At 49.7% G+C, this 20,482-nt stretch overlaps 1 protein-coding gene across 1 annotated transcript in view; it reads left to right on the forward strand.

Annotated features, from left to right (window-relative positions):
• Nucleotides 1-20,482, forward strand: part of Evc2 (EvC ciliary complex subunit 2) — a 90,252-nt gene that overhangs the window by 34,720 nt on the left and 35,050 nt on the right. Inside the window, 2 exon segments of the mRNA XM_015481940.2 lie at nucleotides 11,496-11,820; nucleotides 17,829-18,068. Coding sequence (XP_015337426.1) covers nucleotides 11,496-11,820; nucleotides 17,829-18,068 — 565 coding nt within the window.

Here is a 20,482-nt window from a genome sequence, read left to right on the forward strand (position 1 = left end):
CTGTTAGAGTTCATCCTCAGTAGACCCCAGGGTCCCCCCCCCCTGAGTCTTGGGGACGTTCTGCCCACACACAGTGAATACGTGTACCCTGATGTAACCCTCCAGTTGTAATTGGGATGGTGAAGCAGCTCAGGAGGTATTTTTCTCCCGAGTTTCCGTTGTCCAGGCTTTCAAGTCGACAGGACATAAATAGGATTCATGGGGGCTGGGCTGGGGCTCAGCAGTAGAGTGCTCGCCTAGCACGTGCGAGGCCCTGGGTTCGATCCTCAGCACCATGTAAAAATAAATAAAATAAAGTATTGTGTCCAACTACAACTAAAAAATACATATTAAATAAATAAATAAATACGATATATGGTCTTGGCACAGAATCTGGCAGTATCATCTGTCCATGGAAATTGACTTACAATGAAGAAGATTCCAGTGCCACCACTCTGAAATTGGTTCTTGTGGGTCTACGAAGCTTACAGTAGCCAACTTGAAGATGCCACATGAATACTGTTAAAAAAAAAGGCATTTTCCAAATTAATGACCCTTTATATAGATTAACCAGTCCTTGGAACAACATTTACTGTCATTTACTGCCTTTGTTCCACATTGTGTCCTTATTTTGCTTTGACACTTTGGTCACCATCCGGTGAGAACTCGATTAATTTTTGTATGGACTAAATAAGAAAAAAAGACGCCTCTTTGTCACTCTCTTTGTTTTCAGCAGCAGCTGATCAAAGTACCAGCCGGCCCCTGGGTGATTTCAGCAGTGTGTTTCCTTCAGGGGACGCTGTCGTGGTGAGCCTGTCCACGGGTGTGAATGGCCGGCTTTGCTTCCGAGCTTCTGGTGAGCTCGGCACGCTTTCAGACTCCCTGGTGAAGCAGGCCGTCTATCCGAGGTGTCCCTTGAGCAGAGTGTAAGCACGGCGCACCTCGTCCCAGCAAACATGTCCGTCTTTGAAGTGCAGTCACAAGATGATGTCTCTGTAACCTGAAAAAAAAAATAATGTTCCCCAGGAAAGCAGCGTGTGAATTCTGCCAACTGTGCCCAGTGTTTGAAGTAGTAAAGTAGCGCAGCCTCAGAGCCCACCACCTGCGGCTCCCGTGTCTCTGCCTCTTGGACTCATTAGGGGCTGTTTTGGGTGCTAGAAAAAATAAGCGTATTTCACTGCTGTCTGAATAATTTAAAATGCCACCTGGGAGGCAGGGGGCGGGGTGAAAATCTGCCTCTACCGGTGAATCTAATCCTGTAGGTGATGAATTTCTAGTATTTATTTCCCTCTTCTGAGGCCATTTGGGAAATTAACAGATGAGAGTCGACTTCATTAATATGGGCCGTTTTCATTCTTTTGTGGCTTTGGAACGCTGACAGCTTTTGTTGTTGACTGCAGACAGCTGAGCCACAGTGATTGACACTGAGGCCACCCAAGCTGCCTCTGAGAGCCCCTTCCCAGACAAATGGGACGGGTGAGCTGTGGGCTCTGTTGTGCAGCCCGTGTCCCGGGAGAGCGTATCCCTGCACTATTGCTGCGAGGTGCAAGACTCTTAGCACGCTGGTCAGCTTTGCATCACTGGGGCCAGAAGGCCTGAGAAGCAGCTCAGAGGAGGACGAGTTTATTTCAGCTCATGGTCTCGGAGCTTCAGTCCATGGCCGGCTGACCACATAGCTCTGGCCCAAGGCAGGGCAGAGCATCTTGGTGGAAGGATGTGGTGGAGGAAAGCAGCTCGAGCCATGGCAACCAGGAAGCCGAGAGAAAGCTGCTGTACCCAGGGACAAGGTATAGAGTCCAGAGTCACACCTCAAGAGACCCATCTCCTCCAGCCTAGAGTTTCTACCCGGTTAGTCCATATCAGTGGGTTAATCCACCAGTTAGGCTGAAGCTCACATGATCTAGTCATTTCACCTCTGAACATCCTTGAATTGTCTTACACATGGGCTTTGGGGGAGCACCTTATATCTAAGCCATAACAGCTGAGCAACAGAGGAGGTCTCCATTATGCTGTGGGGGAAACAAGTACTTCACTGAAGCCCTTTAGCTGGCAGATGGTTTGGCAGTGAACCACCAGTAAAGTGCCCGGGAAAGCCCCTGCAGTTTGTGGACAGCACAGCCACCTTCTTGTGTGAGTTAATCAGTGTAGGGAATGACTGATGCATGAAGCAGTCACCCAGGGTTTGAGTTTCTGCTTCAATATAATAATTCACCACATTAACTTGGTGGCTTAAAACAACAGGAACATATCATCTTAGTTCTGGAGGTCAGGTACACAGTGGGTCTGACCAGGCAGAAATCAAGGTGTCCACTCTAGGGGAGGTCCCCTTCCTGTCCCCCAGCTTCTGTAGGCTGGCCGTGTGCCCGACTCCGACCCCTTTCCCTGTCTGCCGAGCCTGGTCCTCACTCCTGCCCCCGCCGCCTTCTTCACGTGGTCCACCCTGACTCTGACCCCTCTTCTCCCTCCCTCTTCTGATTTTAAAAACCTTGTTATTGATCTCCCTGTGTCGAGGTCAGCTGACGAGCAGCTTAACTCCACTTGCACCCTCAATGGACATGGCCATTGCTGGGGAGCCGGCATTCTCTCTGCCACATGAGCCTTCCCGGAAGGTGTGAAGTGTTTTCTGTCTCAGAGTAGAGGGGACTTTTGTTTTTGAGCTTGTGCACACTCAAGCAGGTTTAGCATTAACCACGCAGCCTGCTGAGTTCACTGAGGAATCCGAGGACAAGGACTCGGGGTCTCCTTGGCTCACAGAAACACAGGGCAGCCCCAAGGACAGCGACATGGCTGCTCTGGAGTGGAGAAAAAGGCTCACTCCAGAGCCCAGGGTCTGGGGGACCCCACAGGGGGCAAAGTGGCCCCCCCTCCCTGTCCACCCGTAAAGCTGTCAGCCTTCTGTTGGTCCATGTGAGGCCTCCCAGGGGACACTCCTGCTGGTCGGTCTCTTCTTTCCACCCCGGGAAGTCTCCTGGCCCCTCTAACCCAAGAGCCCCGCATCTGGCTCTGGTGGCTCCAACTATTGCTTTTATCCAATCCTTCATTCTTTTTTCTTTTCTAATTTCTTTCTTTTCCTGTTTTTATTTGTCCTTTTAAGATATACATTCACAATATTCAGTATTCTGACATATTAGACGTAAGTGTGGTGTCACTTCCCATTCTCGTGGTTGTACATGACGTGGAGTCACACTGGTCGTGTGCTCATATATGAACACAGGAAAGTTAATTCCGATTAATTCTACTGTCTTTCCCATCCCCATCCCCCTTCCTTCCTAACCCAAGGAACTTCTGTTCTCCCCTCACCCCCTTATTCTGTGTTAGCATCCGCATGTCAGAGAGAATGTTGAGCCTTTGGCTTTGGGGATTGGCTTATTTCACTTAGCATGATAGTCTCCAGTTGCATCCATTTACTGGAAAATGCCATCATTTCATTCTTTAAGGCTGATTAATATTCCACTGTATATGTGTACCCCATTTTCTTTATCCATTCATCTGCTGACAGGCACATAGGTCCCATAGCTTAGCTATTGTGAATTGAGCTGCTGTAAACATTGATGTGGCTGTGTCACTATAGTATGCTGATTTTAAGCCCTTTGTGTATGTATCGAGAAGTGGGATAATTGGGTCAAATGAAATGGGTCAAAAATCCATTTCAGATTTTCTGAGGACTCTCCATAGTGCTTTCCAGAGTGGTTGCACTCTCACCGGCAATGTGTGAGTGCACCTTTTTCCCCACATCCTCACCAACATCAACTGTGACTTTCATTCTTGTGATTGCCATTCTGACTGGAGTGAGATGAAATTTCAGTGTAATTTTAATTTGCATTCTCTAATTGCTAGAGATGTTGAACATTTATTCATAAATTTGTTGACCAGTATTTCTTCTGTGAAGTGCCTGTTCAGTTCTTTGCCCATTATTGATTGGGTTATTATTATTATTATTTTTTGGTGTTAAGTTTTTTGAGTTCTTTATATATCCTAGAGATCTCTATCTGAGGTGCAGTTGGCAAAGATTTTCTCCCATTCTGTAGGCTCTCTCTTCATGTTTTTGATTAATTTCTTTGCTGTGAAGAAGCTGTTTAGTGTGAACCATTATTGTTCTTTAGGAGTCTCATTGAGGTAGTTGGTTCCGAAGTTGACATGATGGAAAGTCGTGCCTACATTTTCTTCTAGTAGGTGTAGGGTCTCTGTTCTAGTGCCTAGGTCCTTGATCCACTTTGAGTTTTGTGCAGGGTGAGAGATAGGGGTCTGATTTCATTTTGCTACATATGGATTTCTAGTTTTTCTAGCGCCATTTGTTGAAGAGGCCATTTTTTCTCCAGTGTATGTTTATGGTGCCTTTGTCTAGTATGAGGTAGGTGTATATATTTGGGTTTGTCCCTGGGTCTTCTATTCTGCACCATTGGTCTTCATGTCTATTTTTGTGCCAATACCATGCCATTTTTGCTACTGTAGGTCTCTAGTATGATTTAAGGTCTTGTATTGTGATGCCTCCTGCTTCGCATTTTTTCCCAAGGATGGCTTTGGCTGTTCTGGGTCTTTTGTTTTTCCAAATGAATTTCATGACTGCTTTTTCTATTTCTATGAAGAAAATCACTGGAATTTTAATTGGAATTGCATTAAACCTGTATGGTGCTTTTGATAGTATGGCCATTTGACAATATTAATTCTGCTTATCCAAGAACAGAGGAGCCCTTTCCATCTTCTAGGGTCTTCTTCAATTTCTTTCTTGTAGTTTTCCTTGTATAGGTCTTTCACCTCTTGTTAGATTGATTCTCAAATAGTCTATTTTTTATTGAGGCTGTTATGTTTCAGTGTCATTGACTTCAGCTCTGATTTTAATTATATCCTGTCTTCTGTTGTTTTGGTGTTTATTCGTTCTTCTTTTTTAGGGCTTTGAGATGTAGTGACAGGTTATTTATTTGGTGACTTTCTATCCTTTTAAACAATGAGCTCAGTGCAGTGAACTTTCCTCTTAGAGCTGCCTTCATGGTGTCCCAGAGATTTGGATATGTTGTATTGCTAGTCTCATTTGTCTCTAAGTAATTTTATATTTTATCATGATTTCTTCTGATATCAACTGGTCATTCTAATGGATTATTTAGTTTCCAGGTGTTAGGGTAGCTTTTTTAAAAAAATTTTATCATTGATTTCAAATTTCATTCCCTTATGATCTGATAGAATTCAAGGTATTTTCTCTCTTTTTTTGTGTGTGTTTGCTAAGAGTAACCTAAGGTAAGGTCTATTTTAGAGAAGGATCATGTGCTGTGTAGAGAAAGTGTACTCATTCATTGATGGATGAAATATTCTATGTATATCTGTTAAGTCTTAATTATTAATTGTATTTTTTTATTTCTATAGTTTCTTGAGTTTTTGTTTGGAGGATCTATCCACTGGTGAGGGAGATGTGTTAAAGTCACCCAGTACTATTGTGTTGTGGTCTATTTGATTCTTGAAATTGAGAAGGGTCTTCTTGATGTATGTAGATGTTCCATTGTTTGGGGCATAAATATTTATGGTTGTTAGTCTTGTTGATGTATAATTCCCTTATGTAATACAAAATGTCCTTCTTTGACCCTTCTGATTTTCTTTGGTTTGTCATCCACTTTATCTGATATGAGGATAGAAACCACCCCTGCTTGTTTACAAGATCCATATGAATGATATGTTTTTCCCATCCTTTTATCTTCAGTCTGTGAATGTCTTTGCCTGTGAGGTGATCTCTCTTGTGTATTGTTGGGTCTTGTTTTTTAATTCTATCTGCCAGCCTGTGTCTTTTGATTGATGAGTTTAGGCCATTTACATTTAATGTTATTATAGAGAAATGCTTTTTGTTCCCTGTAATTTTGATTTATTTTGGTTTTTACTTTGAATTAGTCTCTCCTTTGAGTATTCTTCTAGTGTAGTTCCTCCCTTTGCTGGTTTTCACTTTTATTTTTCATTTCTTCTTCATGAAATATCTTATTTAGCATGTTCTGCCGTGCCGGCATTCTAGTTGTGAATTCTTTTAACATTTGCTTATCATGGAAGGTTTTTATTTCATCATCAATTCTGAAGCTTAATTTTGCAGAGTGTAGTATTCTTGACTGCATCCATTTTCTTTCAGAGCTTGGTATATATTATTCCAAGACCTCCTGGCATTGGGGGTCTGGGTTGAGAAATCAGCCGAGATCCAGATTGGTTTTCCTCTAAATATGACCTGTCATTTTTCTTGTAGTAAAATTCTATCCTTATTTTGTAAGGCATTTTTATAATAATGCACCTTGGTGTAGGTCTGCCATAATTTTGTATTTTTGATGTCCTGTAAACATTTTGTTCTTGATTTTCCATTTCATTCTTTAATTTTGGGAAATTTTCTGATATTATTTCATTGAAAGAAAGATTGTTTGGTTTGTATCTCTGCACCTTCATCTATCCCAAAAGATCTTAAATTTGGTCTTTTCAGGTTATCCCATATTTCTTGGAAGTTCTGTTTATGGTCTCCTAACATCTTTTCTCAATGGTCAACTTTGTTTTTAAGGTTATATATTTTGTCTTTATTGCCTGTCTTCCAAGTGATCTAGTCTATTAGAGATGCTTTCACTTGAATTTTTAACTTGGTTTATTGATTCCTTTATTTTGAGAATTTCTGCTTTTTTTTTCTTTTCTTTTCTTTTCCCCCAGAATCTCTATTATTGAAGGGATCTTTCACTTCTGTTTTCTTCCTGATTACACTCCTTACATCATCCTGTACCTCACAGACCAGTTTTAACCATGTACATTCTAAACCCCTTCTCTGCCATTTCTTCCACTGTGATATCGATGAATTCTGTTATTGGAGTATCTTGGTTTGTTTGTGGAGATTTGTTCCCTTGCTTTTTCATGTTGTTTGTGTGTCTACCCATGTGACAGTATGGATCTGAGGCAGTAGATTCTACCCTCTGGACTTACGGTGTCCTTGAAGGTTCCTATTACCTCACTGATTTGGCAGAGACAAGTCATAACTACAAGCAGTGCAGACAGTTAGAGCACTGAATCAAATAGTCCCTGCCATGCTGCCTACAATTGTCACAATAAGCAGAAATGATGTGACCAGATATCGCCTATGATAAAAATCGCCAGTTTGCAAAAGGGTCTACAGTTTTTAATGGTGGAGAGGGAGAGAACAGGTGTGATTATGATCGATTATGAGGGAGGAAGAGAGACGATAGAAGTGCAAAATTAAAGGAAGAGTGAAAGAGAGAATAATAGAGATTGGCTGTTAGAAGAGGAAAAGAGAAGAAGAACAAGGGAAACAGACAAGTGAGAGAAAAATATATATAAAGTAAAAGTTTTAAAAATTAAAAGTGACCATAAAAGAAAATGAATAAAAAAGAAGACTAAAATCTACCAATCAAGCGTCCTAGTTCTCAACCTACTCGTCTGTGAAGAACAACTGGCTTCAGAAATGCTACAAGTGAAAAAACAGCAAATGTGCACATGTGTAAATGTCCATGAACCATTAGGTCACAATTAAACAGGGGAAAAAACAAAAGTAACTTGATGAAATATTAAAGAATTGTTTCTGTTGGAGTTCAAAGGATTCTCAGCCTCCCTTCTCAGCAGTTAAGTGGAGTGTGGTGCTTCCCCACCCTCAAGGTGGGGTTGCTGGAGTGAGAGGTGATCCCACAGGTAGGCTCCAGGCTTTGCACTCGATGCCAGTTGGTCTGGAGATTCTAAATCAGTGCACCTCCAGAGCCCAGCAGTAGCTGGTCCACACTGGAAGGCTGCACCCCTGGTCTCCCATGGGTCCAGTCGTGTGGTGGAAGAGCAATACTTAGTCCCTTGTGATACCCAAGAACCCCATGTTTCCTGGTCTCAGGTTCAGTCTCAAAACTGAGTCTCTCCCCCCCTGCCCTTTTGAATCCCTGGCCAGCCATGGTTCTCCCAGCCAGTCCTGCCAGTGGCTGGATTGGAGCGGGGCGGGGGGGGGGGGGGGCGAGGTTCCAGTGGGTTTCCACGAGCAGAGTCCCCTGTGTACACCTCTCTCCACATTTGGCTTTCCCTGGCACACTCTGTGTTGTGCAGTGTGGGTTTGCAGGCCTGTATTTGGGCCAGACCCGGGTTTGCCAGGAGTCAGCTCCCCCAGTCTCTGGCCCCCGCATCGCGGCTGCAGAATGGTTCCTTCCTCTGCCCTGTGTGGGGAGAGATTCCGCTTCTTTCCTGTGCAAGGCATTGTGCAGTGCTCCTTTCGGTTCAGTCGGGCAGTGTCTTTGATCCCTGAACTCTCACAGCCAGACACACCTCAGGCCTTGTCCCTCCACGTGGCTCCTGGAGGGACCGCCCTGGCTGGTGGCTCTGGCTGTGGCAGTGGCTGTGGCTCTTGGGATTTCTTCCTTATTTTATCATATCCAGCCTTCCGAGTCCCTGATCTGCTTTGAATGCCCAATATCAAATCCCAGTAGAGACCCCCACCCTTTTCTGTTGTTCACCCACCTTGCCGAGAAGCTGCTTATCTGCTTCTTGGTTTCACCCCTCGAAGCAGCCAGGAAAGTGCTCTTCTCTGTCTTGGAACTCTGACCCTTCATTCTTTGTGCTAATTAGTCTGTGTCCTTAGAACTTGGAGTGGGCGTTCATATGCTTGGGCTCTGGACTGATCACTCCTCGTAGCTCCTCAAAACAAAACAGAATAACAGTGACTTCAGTGGACTGGACCCCGCCACCTATGGACAGCCAGTTTCCCAGACACGCGGAGGCAGAGTCCAGGGGCCGCACTTGGCCCACTCAGTCCTCAGGCTTGGGGACCGGACACAGCTCCTGCGATGGCGTTAGGCATTCTTCTCCACGGGTGTCTTTGTCACAGGTCAGGCCGCAGCTGCAACAGCTGTCCAGAAGGTGTTCCCTGGGCAGGTGGCACTGTTTGGCAGGTGTGAAAGTTTTTCTGGCTTAGGAGCATCCTGCCCCCCAGGTGCTCGTGAAACTCCTCAGGCACAGCTTCTGTGGTTCCCACAAGGGACAGGCCCAGTTCCAAGTGTCACCTTGCTCAGGGAAGCTCAGAGTGGGCCCTCATCAGGCATCGTGGTTCATTGACAAGGCCGCCCATCAGAGGAATGTACCAGTGACATCATTCTCCCACGCCTCCATTGTCCGGGAATGTTTGATGGTCTTGCCCTGTGTGGTTTCCAGGTGACTGCAGCTCAGGCGCACGGGCTGTTGACGTGGCATGATTCTAATTATTAGAATTATTTTCGATATTTTCAATATGACAGTGTGATATGGGAGGGGGAGAGTTGACCCGAGAGAGTCACGGGAAGGCAAACCGTTTGGAGAAGTTCTTTGTGACGTGAGGGTCCCCCCCAGGGAAGGAGACACAGAAGCAGAGCCAATCGCATCACCCTGGATGACGAGTGGCACGTTGAGGAAAAGCAGCTGGGCGGGGTGGGGTGGCTGAGGGGGAAGCAGCTCACCATCAGCAAGGCCTGTTTGTCAGAACGCTCATCTTGGTGTCCATCCTGGATGGGGTGACCTTTCTCCTCAGGTCCAGGAAGGGCGTCTCCCAGGTGCAAATCTTACCTGCTTTTCAGGTGTGGCAAGGTCAGAGGGCTCCTCTACCCACTGTCATTTATTGAATTTTATGTTTCTAAAGTGCTTTTGACTAAATAATACAACAGAGCAGGGTGTTTTGGGTGGCGTCTTCTGCCAGTAGCCAGGGAGGTAGAGTCGACAGATCAGTGAGCCGACACAAGCTCATCTATTTCCAGGGTCTCTCTGTGTCTGTCTCCCTCCCTGACGGTTACAGGAGCGTGCTGGGGTGTTAACAGGTGAAATGAGAAATCTGAGATTTGCTTTAAAATGCTCAGTGCAGGGAGTAGATGAAACAAGTCGGTGCACATGGGCAGTGTTGGAATTTGGGTAACGTGGGAATCGTCCTGTTCCCCCCACTTCTAGGTGCTTGGAAATTTTTCTAATAGCTGTCTTCAAAACCTTGTGTTTTTTACAACTACATGCCATCTTCTCTTATCAAATTATGAAAGATTTCTAACGTTGCATTGGCTGGGATGTGGGAAGGACCCCAATGTGTTGTCAGGAGCTATCTGGGGAGCAGTTTGGGACATGTTCCGAGGGACTTGGAGACACTGCTTCATTTGACCTTAAGATTCTTTCTGTAGGAATCTGTACCAAGGCTGTCGCTGTGCATATCAAAAGCTCTGTACAAAGTTGTCTGTTTCAGGGTTATTTTAGATTTTGCAATTTGCAAGAAACCTGAATGTACAGTAGAGAGAGGCTCGTCGAATGGCATCCATCACAGGGTGAAATGTTCTTATTCCATTATCAAGGAAGGTTGCAATTTTTAGAAACCACAGGAAGGTGTGGGTTACAATGTTAACTGGAAAAAAGTGGATAAAATTGTAAATAGTCTACATTTGTAGAAAAGATATTCAGAGGAAGAAAAATTGGAAGAAAATGTAGCAAAATGCCATCAGTGATTCTGATTGCATGGTGGACGCACACTGAATAAAGTCTTTTTCTGTTTGTCCTTATTTTCCAGATTTTCTTTTGTGTATTGGGGATGGAACCCAGAGATGCTTTACCATTGAGCTACATCCCCAGTCCTTTTTATTTTTAAATTTTGAGACAGCGTCTTGCTAAGGTACAAGTTGTTAGGCCCTCAAACTTGCCATCCTCCTGCCTCGACGTCCCAAGACACTGGGATCACAGGTGTGCACCACTGTGCCTGGCTGTTTTCCAGATTTTTAAATCATGAGTATGAGTCGACTTTCCCGTGGATCTTCTTCTTTTTTTTTTTTTAATTTTTTATTGTTGGTTGTTCAAAACATTACAAATTTCTAAGGAAGCAGATTACATTTAGGGGTAAGCCAATCAGGATAACACCGTGGATCTTCTTCCAGCTGCCACGAGGTGTCATCCGCCCCCCACAGAGCTCACCGTTCGTGGCCTAGGGAAGTTCCTCGTCAGTACCTCTCAAGTAGACTGTAGTTTTAGATTTACAGAAAAATTGAGATGTATGTCCTGCACCTAGGTTCCCCTGTTAGTAATGTCTTATATTTCTTACAGTTATTACATCTATTCATTTATGTACATTGTTACAGTTAGTGAAACAAATATCGATATGCTGTTAACTAAAGCCCATGCTTTGTTCAGATTTCCTTAATTTTTAATCTGATGCTCTTCTTCTGCTCCAGGATCCCTTCCAGGATATAGCATTCCATTTAGTTGTCCATAAGTTAATTCATTCAGTACGTCAGCTGTGCCTCCTCCCCTTGGTCTCCTCCTTGTTGGCGGGCTCCTTGTTGACAGAGACCCTGTTGAGATGGCTCCCATCCCAATTGTTCCTAGCATGGCACCTGACAAATCTGCTAAATAGGGTCTGCTCACTCCATGACCGGCCCTCAGGAGCTGGACGGAGCAGAGCCAAGGGGGAGGGAAAAGGGAGAAGGAAGAGAGGCCGTGGCCACCAGGAGTCCAGCCTCAGCGCCCTGTGGGCCGTGGCCGCTGCTGTGGTTGGTGTGACGGGCTCTCTTGACTTCTGTGCCTCCCAGGCTGGAGATCGCAACCCTGAACCAGGCAGATACAGATCTGGAGACCTGTCGCACCCAAATCAGCAAGGACATCATTGCCCTTCTGCTGAGGAGTCTGACCAGTGGCGGCCACCTTTCCCCCCAGGTGGAGAGAAGGATGGTTCTTGTTTTCAGAAAGCAGTTTCGACTCCTGGAAAAGGAAGTACAAGAGGAGTATGACCGGAAGATGTTGGCCTTGACAGCTGAGTGTGACCTGGAAACTAAAAAGAAGACAGAAAACCAGTATCAGAGGGAGATGCTGGCGACGGAGGAGGTAGAGGAGTTGCTGAAGCGTGTGAGCGAGCGGGTAAGCCAGGTCCCGGAGGTCTGCGCCTCACTGCTCCTCCGCCTTCATACCTGCCCGTCCCCCACCAGCCCACTCACGTGTCCATCCACCCTCTGTCCACCCACTAATACACCCATCAGTACACCCATCTGTCCATCCCTCCCCATCCACCATCCATCTACCCCATCCATCCCTGCCTCCATCCACCCATTCACCCATCCACGTATCACCCAGCTTCCAACCATGACTGCATCCATCCATCCATCTATCCATCTATCCATCCATTCACCTACCTATGTACCCATCTATCCACCCACACTTCTATCCATCCACCTGCCCATCCACCTACCTATCTAAACATCTACTGACCCATCCATCCATCCATCCATCCATCCATCCATCCATCCATCCATCTGCCCATCCGCCCATGGTCCATCCACTCATCTAGAATTCATTTGGAAGCGTTTATTGACCACTTACTGTCTCTCAGGCACAAGGCTAGGCACTGATGTTACAAAGAAAAGTGAGACATGGTTCTTGCATTAAGTTCATAGGGTAATGAGGAATCCTCACATATGAAAAGATAAGACACCATTCTGCCATGTTATCATAAAGATACGTTTCTGGTGCCGTGGGAGGTCATGGAGAGGTAGAGGGCTTCATCTGAAGAGAGCATGGTTCACAGATGGGTGTGGTGTCATTCAGCCACCTCTAGCCTGCCTGCAGACCCTGCTCTGTCCATGACCTCGCTGGTCAGCACCATGTCCCCCTGAGCCCTGGCACTTAGAAAGAATGCCTTGAGTGTGCCGTTCTGGGATTTGGGCCCCTGAACTCTCTCGTTGCCCCTCCCTCTCTGCTAATGTGTTTGGCTATTTTTCCGTGAGAATCACACCTGCTCCAGGAGGGGCTTGAAGAGTGCTTCAGGGCACCAGCTGGCAAGCAGGCCTGACCGCCCGCCCGCCTGACTCTGCTTGGCCCAGGATGGGCCCAGAATGAGGGAGCTCAGAAGGGGTCAGTCTGTATTTAAAAGAGTCATAGAAAAAACAAATGGCCGAGCGCCCCAGGCTGGTGTGGCTGTGAAATCTGAGATGCTGATGTGGCCCTTTATGGCACTTTGCCCATTTCACCTTAAAGCCCAAAAGAAAGGACTTGGGGGAAAAGGTGAAACCCACACCACGGCTCGGCCAGTGCCTGGGCCGCTGACTGAGCTCCTGCTGTATGCATTCATGGAGGCCACTGACTGGGCTCCCCCCGGGCACTGTGCCAGCTCAGCCCGTCCTGCCCCACATGCCCGTGTGTTCGCCTTTGGCTGTGTGGGTGGGTGGAGGTATGCAGTTCATCTGGTTTTACGTCGTGCTTGCTTTCGCTTCATCTCACCACATAAACCAAATGTTAATTTATTAAGTGCTATTAAATAGGCTGCAAATCGAAGCTCACGCTTGTGGTCGAGGGGCTGGCACTGCTAGAGGGCCCCGCGTCCCCCCCCCCCATTACCCCAGCTCACTGGCTCATGGGCTAGGAGTGGGAGGGTCCCGCTCTGGCAGGGAGGAAGGTGAGACGTGGAGACACCACCCGAGGACCTGCAGGCGGCCCCGTGACTCATGCAGCGTGCTGCCAGCCAGGACGCCACATTGCTGCAGTGGCACGCGGCTCTCCTGCTGTGCCGGCCACAGGCACCCGCCCTCTTGGGCGTCCCTGGCTTTCCAGGGCTTGGCTAGTGGCTGCCTGGGCTGCTGCGTCTGCATGTGGGGGTGGGAAGGCGGCTGCTGGGCTGCTGGGCTGGCCTCTGCCTCAGGCCCACTGGCCCTCCCCGGGCTGCCTGAAGCTCCCATCTGCAGGGCTGGGCAGCAGCCTCCCGCGCCCTCGCCCCACCTGCTGGCACGCCGGGGAGGACACCCTGAGTCTCGCAGGTCCCCTGTTCTGTGGGCTTCCAGAAACACCGTCTGTGCTGCTGCGAAAGGGCCTAGAGCGCGTTCTCCTGGTCCTTGCAGGGCTCCCCGCCCAGGAATCAAGGCTCCCTATAGCAAGCTGCGTGTCCTGCGGGCATCTGAAGATGAAACAAAGGAGAGTATTGGGGTTCATCGTTCCACCCAGGACAGTTTAAGGGGGGTAGGGGAGCAAAGTGGACGGTGTCAGTTTTTTAAAGTCGGGAACTCTAGTGAGGACAGAGGAAGACCTGCTCACCTTCCCAAGCCTGTGCAATTCCTTATGGCTTCAAAGCACGGCTCCACAGAGCACCCAGGGGCAGGTCCCCCGGTCTCCTTCCCCTCCTGGACATGGCATGATAAGGACGCCTGCCGCATCCCGAGACATCAGTCAACACTTGCAAAGAGCTTCAGGGTGGATGGGAAGAGGCGGGCCATGGGGCTGAGTGGCCTGGGAGCAGAGCCAGGTGCTGCTGCCCACAGGTGGCTGTAGGTGACCATGAGGTCCTGTGTGACTCCCAAGCTGGAAGCAGCATCTGCCTGTCTTCAGATAGAGAAACCGTGTTCAATGTGCGTTCACATCACAGGATGTGTGTGTGTGTGTGTGTGTGTGTGTCCCGATGTCACGTGGTCCCCAGTACCATGCGTAAGGGCCATGTTCTGAGTCAGTTAAATCAATTTAAATGTCAGAAAAGGGAAGAAAGAGGACCCCAGTGCTTGGCACAGCACCCCTGTGGGGATGTGCATTGTGGCTCATGGCTCAATGTCATCTTCCCGGAAGCCCCAGAAGGGAGCAGAGTGGGAACTGTCTGCACAAGGAGGGGGGAAACCGAGGCCCAGAGAGGCAGCGCCTCACAGCCCGGCCTCCTGCAGCCACGCGGGCAGCGGGGGCTGCGTCTCCTCCGGTCTCTCCTGCACCCAGGCATGCCCAGCCATCTGAGGACAGGAGTCGGGCCTGCATCCTGCGCTGGCTCCCCGAGGCCTCCTCAGCCCCCGGGAAGATCTCGAAGGAAAGACTCCTCATGTGCAAGAACGCGTACATCTTAACCATCTCGGGTGGATTTATTTTTATGAAACAATTTTACAGTTTGCCTGTCTGGCTAAATTGAGTACAAGGAGCGTAATTTGGTAGTCATGATTTCCTGAGGACGATTTTACATTTTTTCTTGGTATAAACTCGACATTGTACGAGGCGGTTGCTCTGGGACAGCCCACTGCAGGGCTGTTTCTCAAATCAGAACTGAAGTGGCCTCTCCTGACCATGCCTCCTCTCCATGAAAAGTCCATTTTTTAATTAGAAAGTTCAATAGGGAGATTAGGGTAAATGACCACTACTTTAATGCTCCTTTAAAAATGCACATCTGTGGACAATATTTAAAATATAAAACTGTACATTAAAAATACAGATTTTCAGCTTCTCTTAAAGAATGAGAAAATTCGACCACATTGGTCCTGATTTTCACAAAACCCCTTGGTGAGCTGGCTGTCCCTGCTCCTGCAGGAAGACTTGCCCTTTCTGTTTTGCCCCACTCCCCACCACTCCCTAGTGCCTTCCAGGACAGGTTTCCTCACCCATTTGCATATACAACCCCCTGCTTGACTGGCCTGGGGGTGGGCATCTTGCTTCATGGCTGAGTCTTCTCATCTTTGCTGCAGGATGTTGAGCTTCGTTAGTTGTGGGACACATTTCCACAAGGCCTTGAACTCCCAATAGAGGGGCGGTGCCTGTGGAAGTAGGTGTGGGGTTCTGTCCATGTTTTTTTCAAGGAGTGTTCACTATGGCATGAGGGTGCAGAAATATGATGCTAAACAGGACGGAAATTTGTGTTCTAAGATGTGCGTGTGTTTGTGTGTGTCTGTGTGTCTGTCTGCTTCTTGCCCCAGCTGCGAGAAACCAAGTGGGTTTTACCCCAATACTTCATTCCTGTTAATTAAAGTAAATTGAAGTTTGAGGCTTGTAAAATTCAGTTCTGTCCCCCACCCGTGTGGCTGAGAAGTCGGAGACTGGCGTCCGCAGCCCCCACCTCCTGAACCTGCCCCAGCTACTCACCCTAGCAGAATGCCCGGAGTCGGGCCCTGACCCTCTCTCCGCTGTTGGTGAATTGCATCCTTTGATTTAGATCCAGTCGCCTGTAAATGCCATTGCTCTGCAATAGAAGGACTCGGATGAGTCCAGTCCTTCCTATAAAGCCTGCTTTTTAGAAAGCTGGAGCTGTGATTTGGTGGCTGAGGCAAAGCGCTCCTGTTGGGATGGATGCCGGACGCGGGGGCAGCAGGAGGTGGGCTGCCCTCTGGTCTCCTCGAGGCTTTGCTCTGGTCTCACCGGCCCCAGGGCTGCCGCGCGCTGACTGCTGGGCTTCTTTGAGGGGCCCTGGGTAAATGCTTCCCTTCCTCCTGGATCCTGAACCAGCTGAAGATCAGTGAAAGGGGCTGGAGAGACCGAGTCAGGTACGAGGCTTGGTGAGTGAGTGGACACAGAGGTGACCGATCTGCCACCAGGGGGCTGTGTTCCTGGGACAGAGAACCTGAGGCCCCGGGAGCTTCCAAGCCTGACTCCACCTGGAGGAGCCCAGCCCTGGCCTCTGCTGCACAGCCCCTCCTGCCTTCCCAGCCTCTGCTGGCCAGGGCACAGCTCCTCCCCGTGACCAGGCCCCACACCTGCCTCACGCACGTGCACCTGTCCCTGCCTTCGCTCCCCCACGTGTGGCTGAGAAGTCGAGCCTGGAGCCCAGCGTCCTCCTGAGCAGGGAGGACTGTGGGAGGGGCCCTTAGCTTCTCTGCACTCCTGGTCCTCTATGGGGTGCAGGCTGTTTGTTTTCCATGGCTGCAACAGAACACGCCCTGAGCAACCTCAGCAGCGCTCCCTGGGACCTCGGGGTCTCTGTGCCCAGGAGCCTGGTGTGGCTCCGCTGACCCCTCTGCTGGGCTCCAGTCTCTTGTGGAACTCGGGGTCCTGGTCTGTGCTCATTCATGCTGTTGGCAGATTCACTTCCTTGCTTCTGGAAGCTTCCTTTTGCCATGGAGAGTTCATAGCACAGCTGTTGGCTTCTTCCAGGCTAGTGGGAGAGGGTCTCTCTCTTCGGGGGGGCCAGTCCCTCTTTCATGGACCTCACCTGATGAAGTCAGGCCCACCCAGGATGGTTTCCCCTGATTAACCCAAAGTCAACTGTCTAGGGACCTGATTGTATTGTCAGGACACCTTCATCTTTGCCATGTCATGTAACCTCATCACAAGAGTGACCATCCCATCATGTTCAAATTTATACTCTCATTCAAGGGATGGGAGTTTATATGACATTTACAGAAGGGGGGGTCCTGGGGTCCTGTTAGGATCCTGACCACGCATGTGGAGTTAGGGCAGCTCCCTCCTCGGGCTCAAGTCTTGTTGAGATGCTGGGGAACAGCTGCGTTAGGGCTCAGCAGAGGTGCGTTTCCACCTTTCCTCACATGGGACCCCCAACATGCAGGTGGGCCAGCAGCCACTTCTTGGTACCTCCTCTGCCTCCTTTACCCGAAGGATTCCAGCTGAGGCCTGGTTGCTGGCATTTCTCTCTTCAATTAAGCTGAGAATGAAAGATGAGGCGATGATCTCGTGAGCCGAGCTGTGCGGCCCTGGAGACTCCCAGGTCTCCGTGTTCACAGGCTCTGTTCAAGCAGTTTGATGTGCAGATTTCCACCCTGTGAATTTTTTGCTTTGTGACTGTTCTGGAAAATTGTTCAGATAACAGGGTGGGGACAGGTTGGAAGGGCATCTCCCAGCCCCATCATGGCAGCTTGGGTCAGGGCGTGTGTGCCTGCCCGTGCACACACGTGAGTTCCATGTGTGTTCTGGTTTGTGCCTGTGTGCACCTCTGGGTGTGTGTACTGTGTGACTGTCACACACAAGGCGCGTGGGCAGATTGCATCTGTGGTTGTGAACATGTATGTGTGTGTACTTCTGAGCACCGTGTGCACACTCAGGGCATGCACACACAGCACTGCTGAGTGCACCTTGTGTATTAAATGTGCATGTGTGTGTGTATGTGTCCACGTGCGTGACCATGTGTCCACGTGGGCCAGTTGTGCTTGGAGCGCCAGGCTCACTGCTGCCCCTTCTCTCTGCAGTCTGCTGCCGAGTGCCGGGGCCTGCTGCGGACCCTCCACGGCCTGGAGCAGGAGCACCTGAGGAGCGCCCTGGCTTTGCACCAGGAGGAGGACTTCGCGCAGGCTCACAGGCAGCTGGCCATTTTCCAGAGAAACGAGTTGCACAGTATCTTTTTTGCCCAGATAAAAAGTGCTATTTTGAAAGGGGACCTGAAGCCAGAGGCCGCTAAAATGCTGCTTCAAGATTATTCTAAACTGCAGGTAAGGCCTCCGCTCGGCTCCCTGTGACCGAGGCGTCATTTTCCAACTCCTCCGTAAACCGCTCCTCTCCTGGAGTTAAGCCCCACCTCTGGTTTGTGCTCTGTCCTGTGACCCCCATCCTCTTCTCAGCCCCTGCTTCGGGGGCGATTGTCCCGTGTGCAGGGGGATGGTGGCTTGGGGCGCAGGCCGTGGACCAGGTTGACCTAGACCGGATTCCATTGCCACCCCCATCAGCTGAGTGAGCTTGAGCCGGCTGCCCCCGGCCCAGTGTCCTCTCCTGTGAGGTGGGAATAACAGAGGCCCACGCTCACAGGGCGGAGGAGGAGGTCACGAGCTGATCCTTGAAGGCAGTGCTTTGCCTGGCTGGTGTGACGTGCAGCGCTGTGACAGAGTGGACGTGCACATGGTGTGTCGGCGTCGCTCATGTCCCTGTGCCAGTCCGGGCTTTCGGGTCAGTGTCTGGCTGTGCTTGGGTGTGCGTGTCTTCTGGTGTGTAAGCATGCGTGTGGATATTATTAATCCAGACCCGATTCTTAGATGGCGGGCCAGTCGTTTCCCCCAGCCTGCCGGCCTTGCCGTGGACGGTCCCGTGAGGCCTCATGAGGCTCTCTGCAGGCACACGCATGCGCAGGGCGCAGTCACTGGGGTGCAAGGAAGGCCTTCATCGCTCTGCTCCCAAGTTTTCCCGGATGTTGGCGACTTGCTCCAGGTGGTGGTGATGGTGGTTAAGAGCAAACCCCTATCTTAATTTGCGAAATCTTGTGGATTGACTAGGACTAGAATATTTGAGAAACATGGCCTTAGAGAGGCCGCCTCTTCCAGTTTATGAGCCAGTCTGTGTGTATACAGCAGCAGCTCTGAATGGTGCCGGAGATTGGGGCACTGTTGGGCCTGCTCAAGTCTGCAGGGGCTGATGGTGTCATGGTGCCTTGGTCCATGACGGTGTTCGTTTGAAGAATGCAAAGCTGTGGTTCTGATGGAGCAGTCATTCTGCTATTTCAGTTTTAGCTTCCCAAGTGAAGATCGTCCCAGAAGGTCGGCTTGCTGGCTGATTTCCCCCCTTGAAATTCTCTACTTGCTGCAGAAGTGCAAGTTCTGCCCACACTGGAACATGCCGTGGGACACCTCAGCAGGCCCGGGGCACAGGGAGGGGACATGGAGGTGTGCCGTTGGCCTCTGTTATGGCTGTTGCCAAAGCAGTGGTGAAAAATAGAGCCACTGGACAAGGTGTGGACATGGAAGCCACACCTGTGCCTGTGAGCAGGTCCCAGCGATGGGGCCACAGGACTTGGCGTTCCCCTGACCACCCACAGAGACAGACTGGCACGCCCATGCCTGGGCGTTGTGTGGTCCTGGTACAGGCACAGTGAGTAGGGCTGAGCTGACCCCGGGCACCCAGGAAGACAGCAGGTCACCATCCAGAGCATGTGGGGAAGGGAGGGCCACCCTGAGGAGACCCCGGAATGGAAAGGGAAGACACTGCCTCTGCATTTGATCTAAGGGCTCATAAACCTTTGGTGAGATTCAGAAGGAACTCTGTTGGATCCACTTGCAGGACTCAGACTCACCACCTTACATATAGGAAGGGTTTTCTTGTCATCTTACTCCCATGACGGGCAGTGCTGACCCTCTGTGCCAGAGCCCTCACTAAGAAGAGCACGTGTCACCGGGATATGTCATGGTTAAGGAGGTAACTGGCACAGAGCTCTCTGCCTGGAGCCCTCAGGGAGTCTGGAGGCCAGCTGGGTCCCCTACAAGCTCAGGTCCAGCTCCAAGGAGGAGGAATGGGAACGTCCCAGTGGTGGTCTTCCTGCTGATTCTGGTGCCAGGAACCCCAGGGAAATGGCAGTATTAAGCCACCTCTGTGACACCCAGCTGTTCCCTGTGTGGACAGTGCTAGTGCCCAGAGATGTCACGGCTCTTACGTGGAAAGGAGAAGGTCCACGCATCGCAGGTCTCCCCTGGAATGCAGTGGGACCCTCTGGTAATCCCTGCTGTGCATGGTATTCCTGTAGGTGGGGAAAAGAGGACAAGACCATGGGACAGGCGCTGACCTGTGACCAGCTGGTGCAGCTAGGTGGGTCTCCTTCCAGTGTTGCTGGTGGAGCTGGACTTGGGGTGGCCCCACTAGGACAGCACAGCGGGGTGGACAAAGAGGGTGGCCTGCACATCCTACTCAGTGCCCATGGCCGTGTGCCGTGGACTCAATTTCCTCACTGGAAATGTGATGATGTCCTCTTCGCCTAGATTAAGGGATGAGGCAGGCAAGCTCTTGGTCCAGCACCAGGCTGAGGAGAGCCCAGTGTGGACCAGGCATTGTCCCTCCTGCGTGTGGATTTGTTCATGCTGGGATGAAGGGTTGTGTTGCCACCATGTGCCCCGTGCCTGCCCGAGGGTGTCGCCTGCATCGGTGG

Source organism: Marmota marmota, unplaced genomic scaffold, assembly GCF_001458135.2.
Source record: "Marmota marmota marmota unplaced genomic scaffold, marMar, whole genome shotgun sequence".
Taxonomy (NCBI): domain Eukaryota; kingdom Metazoa; phylum Chordata; class Mammalia; order Rodentia; family Sciuridae; genus Marmota; species Marmota marmota.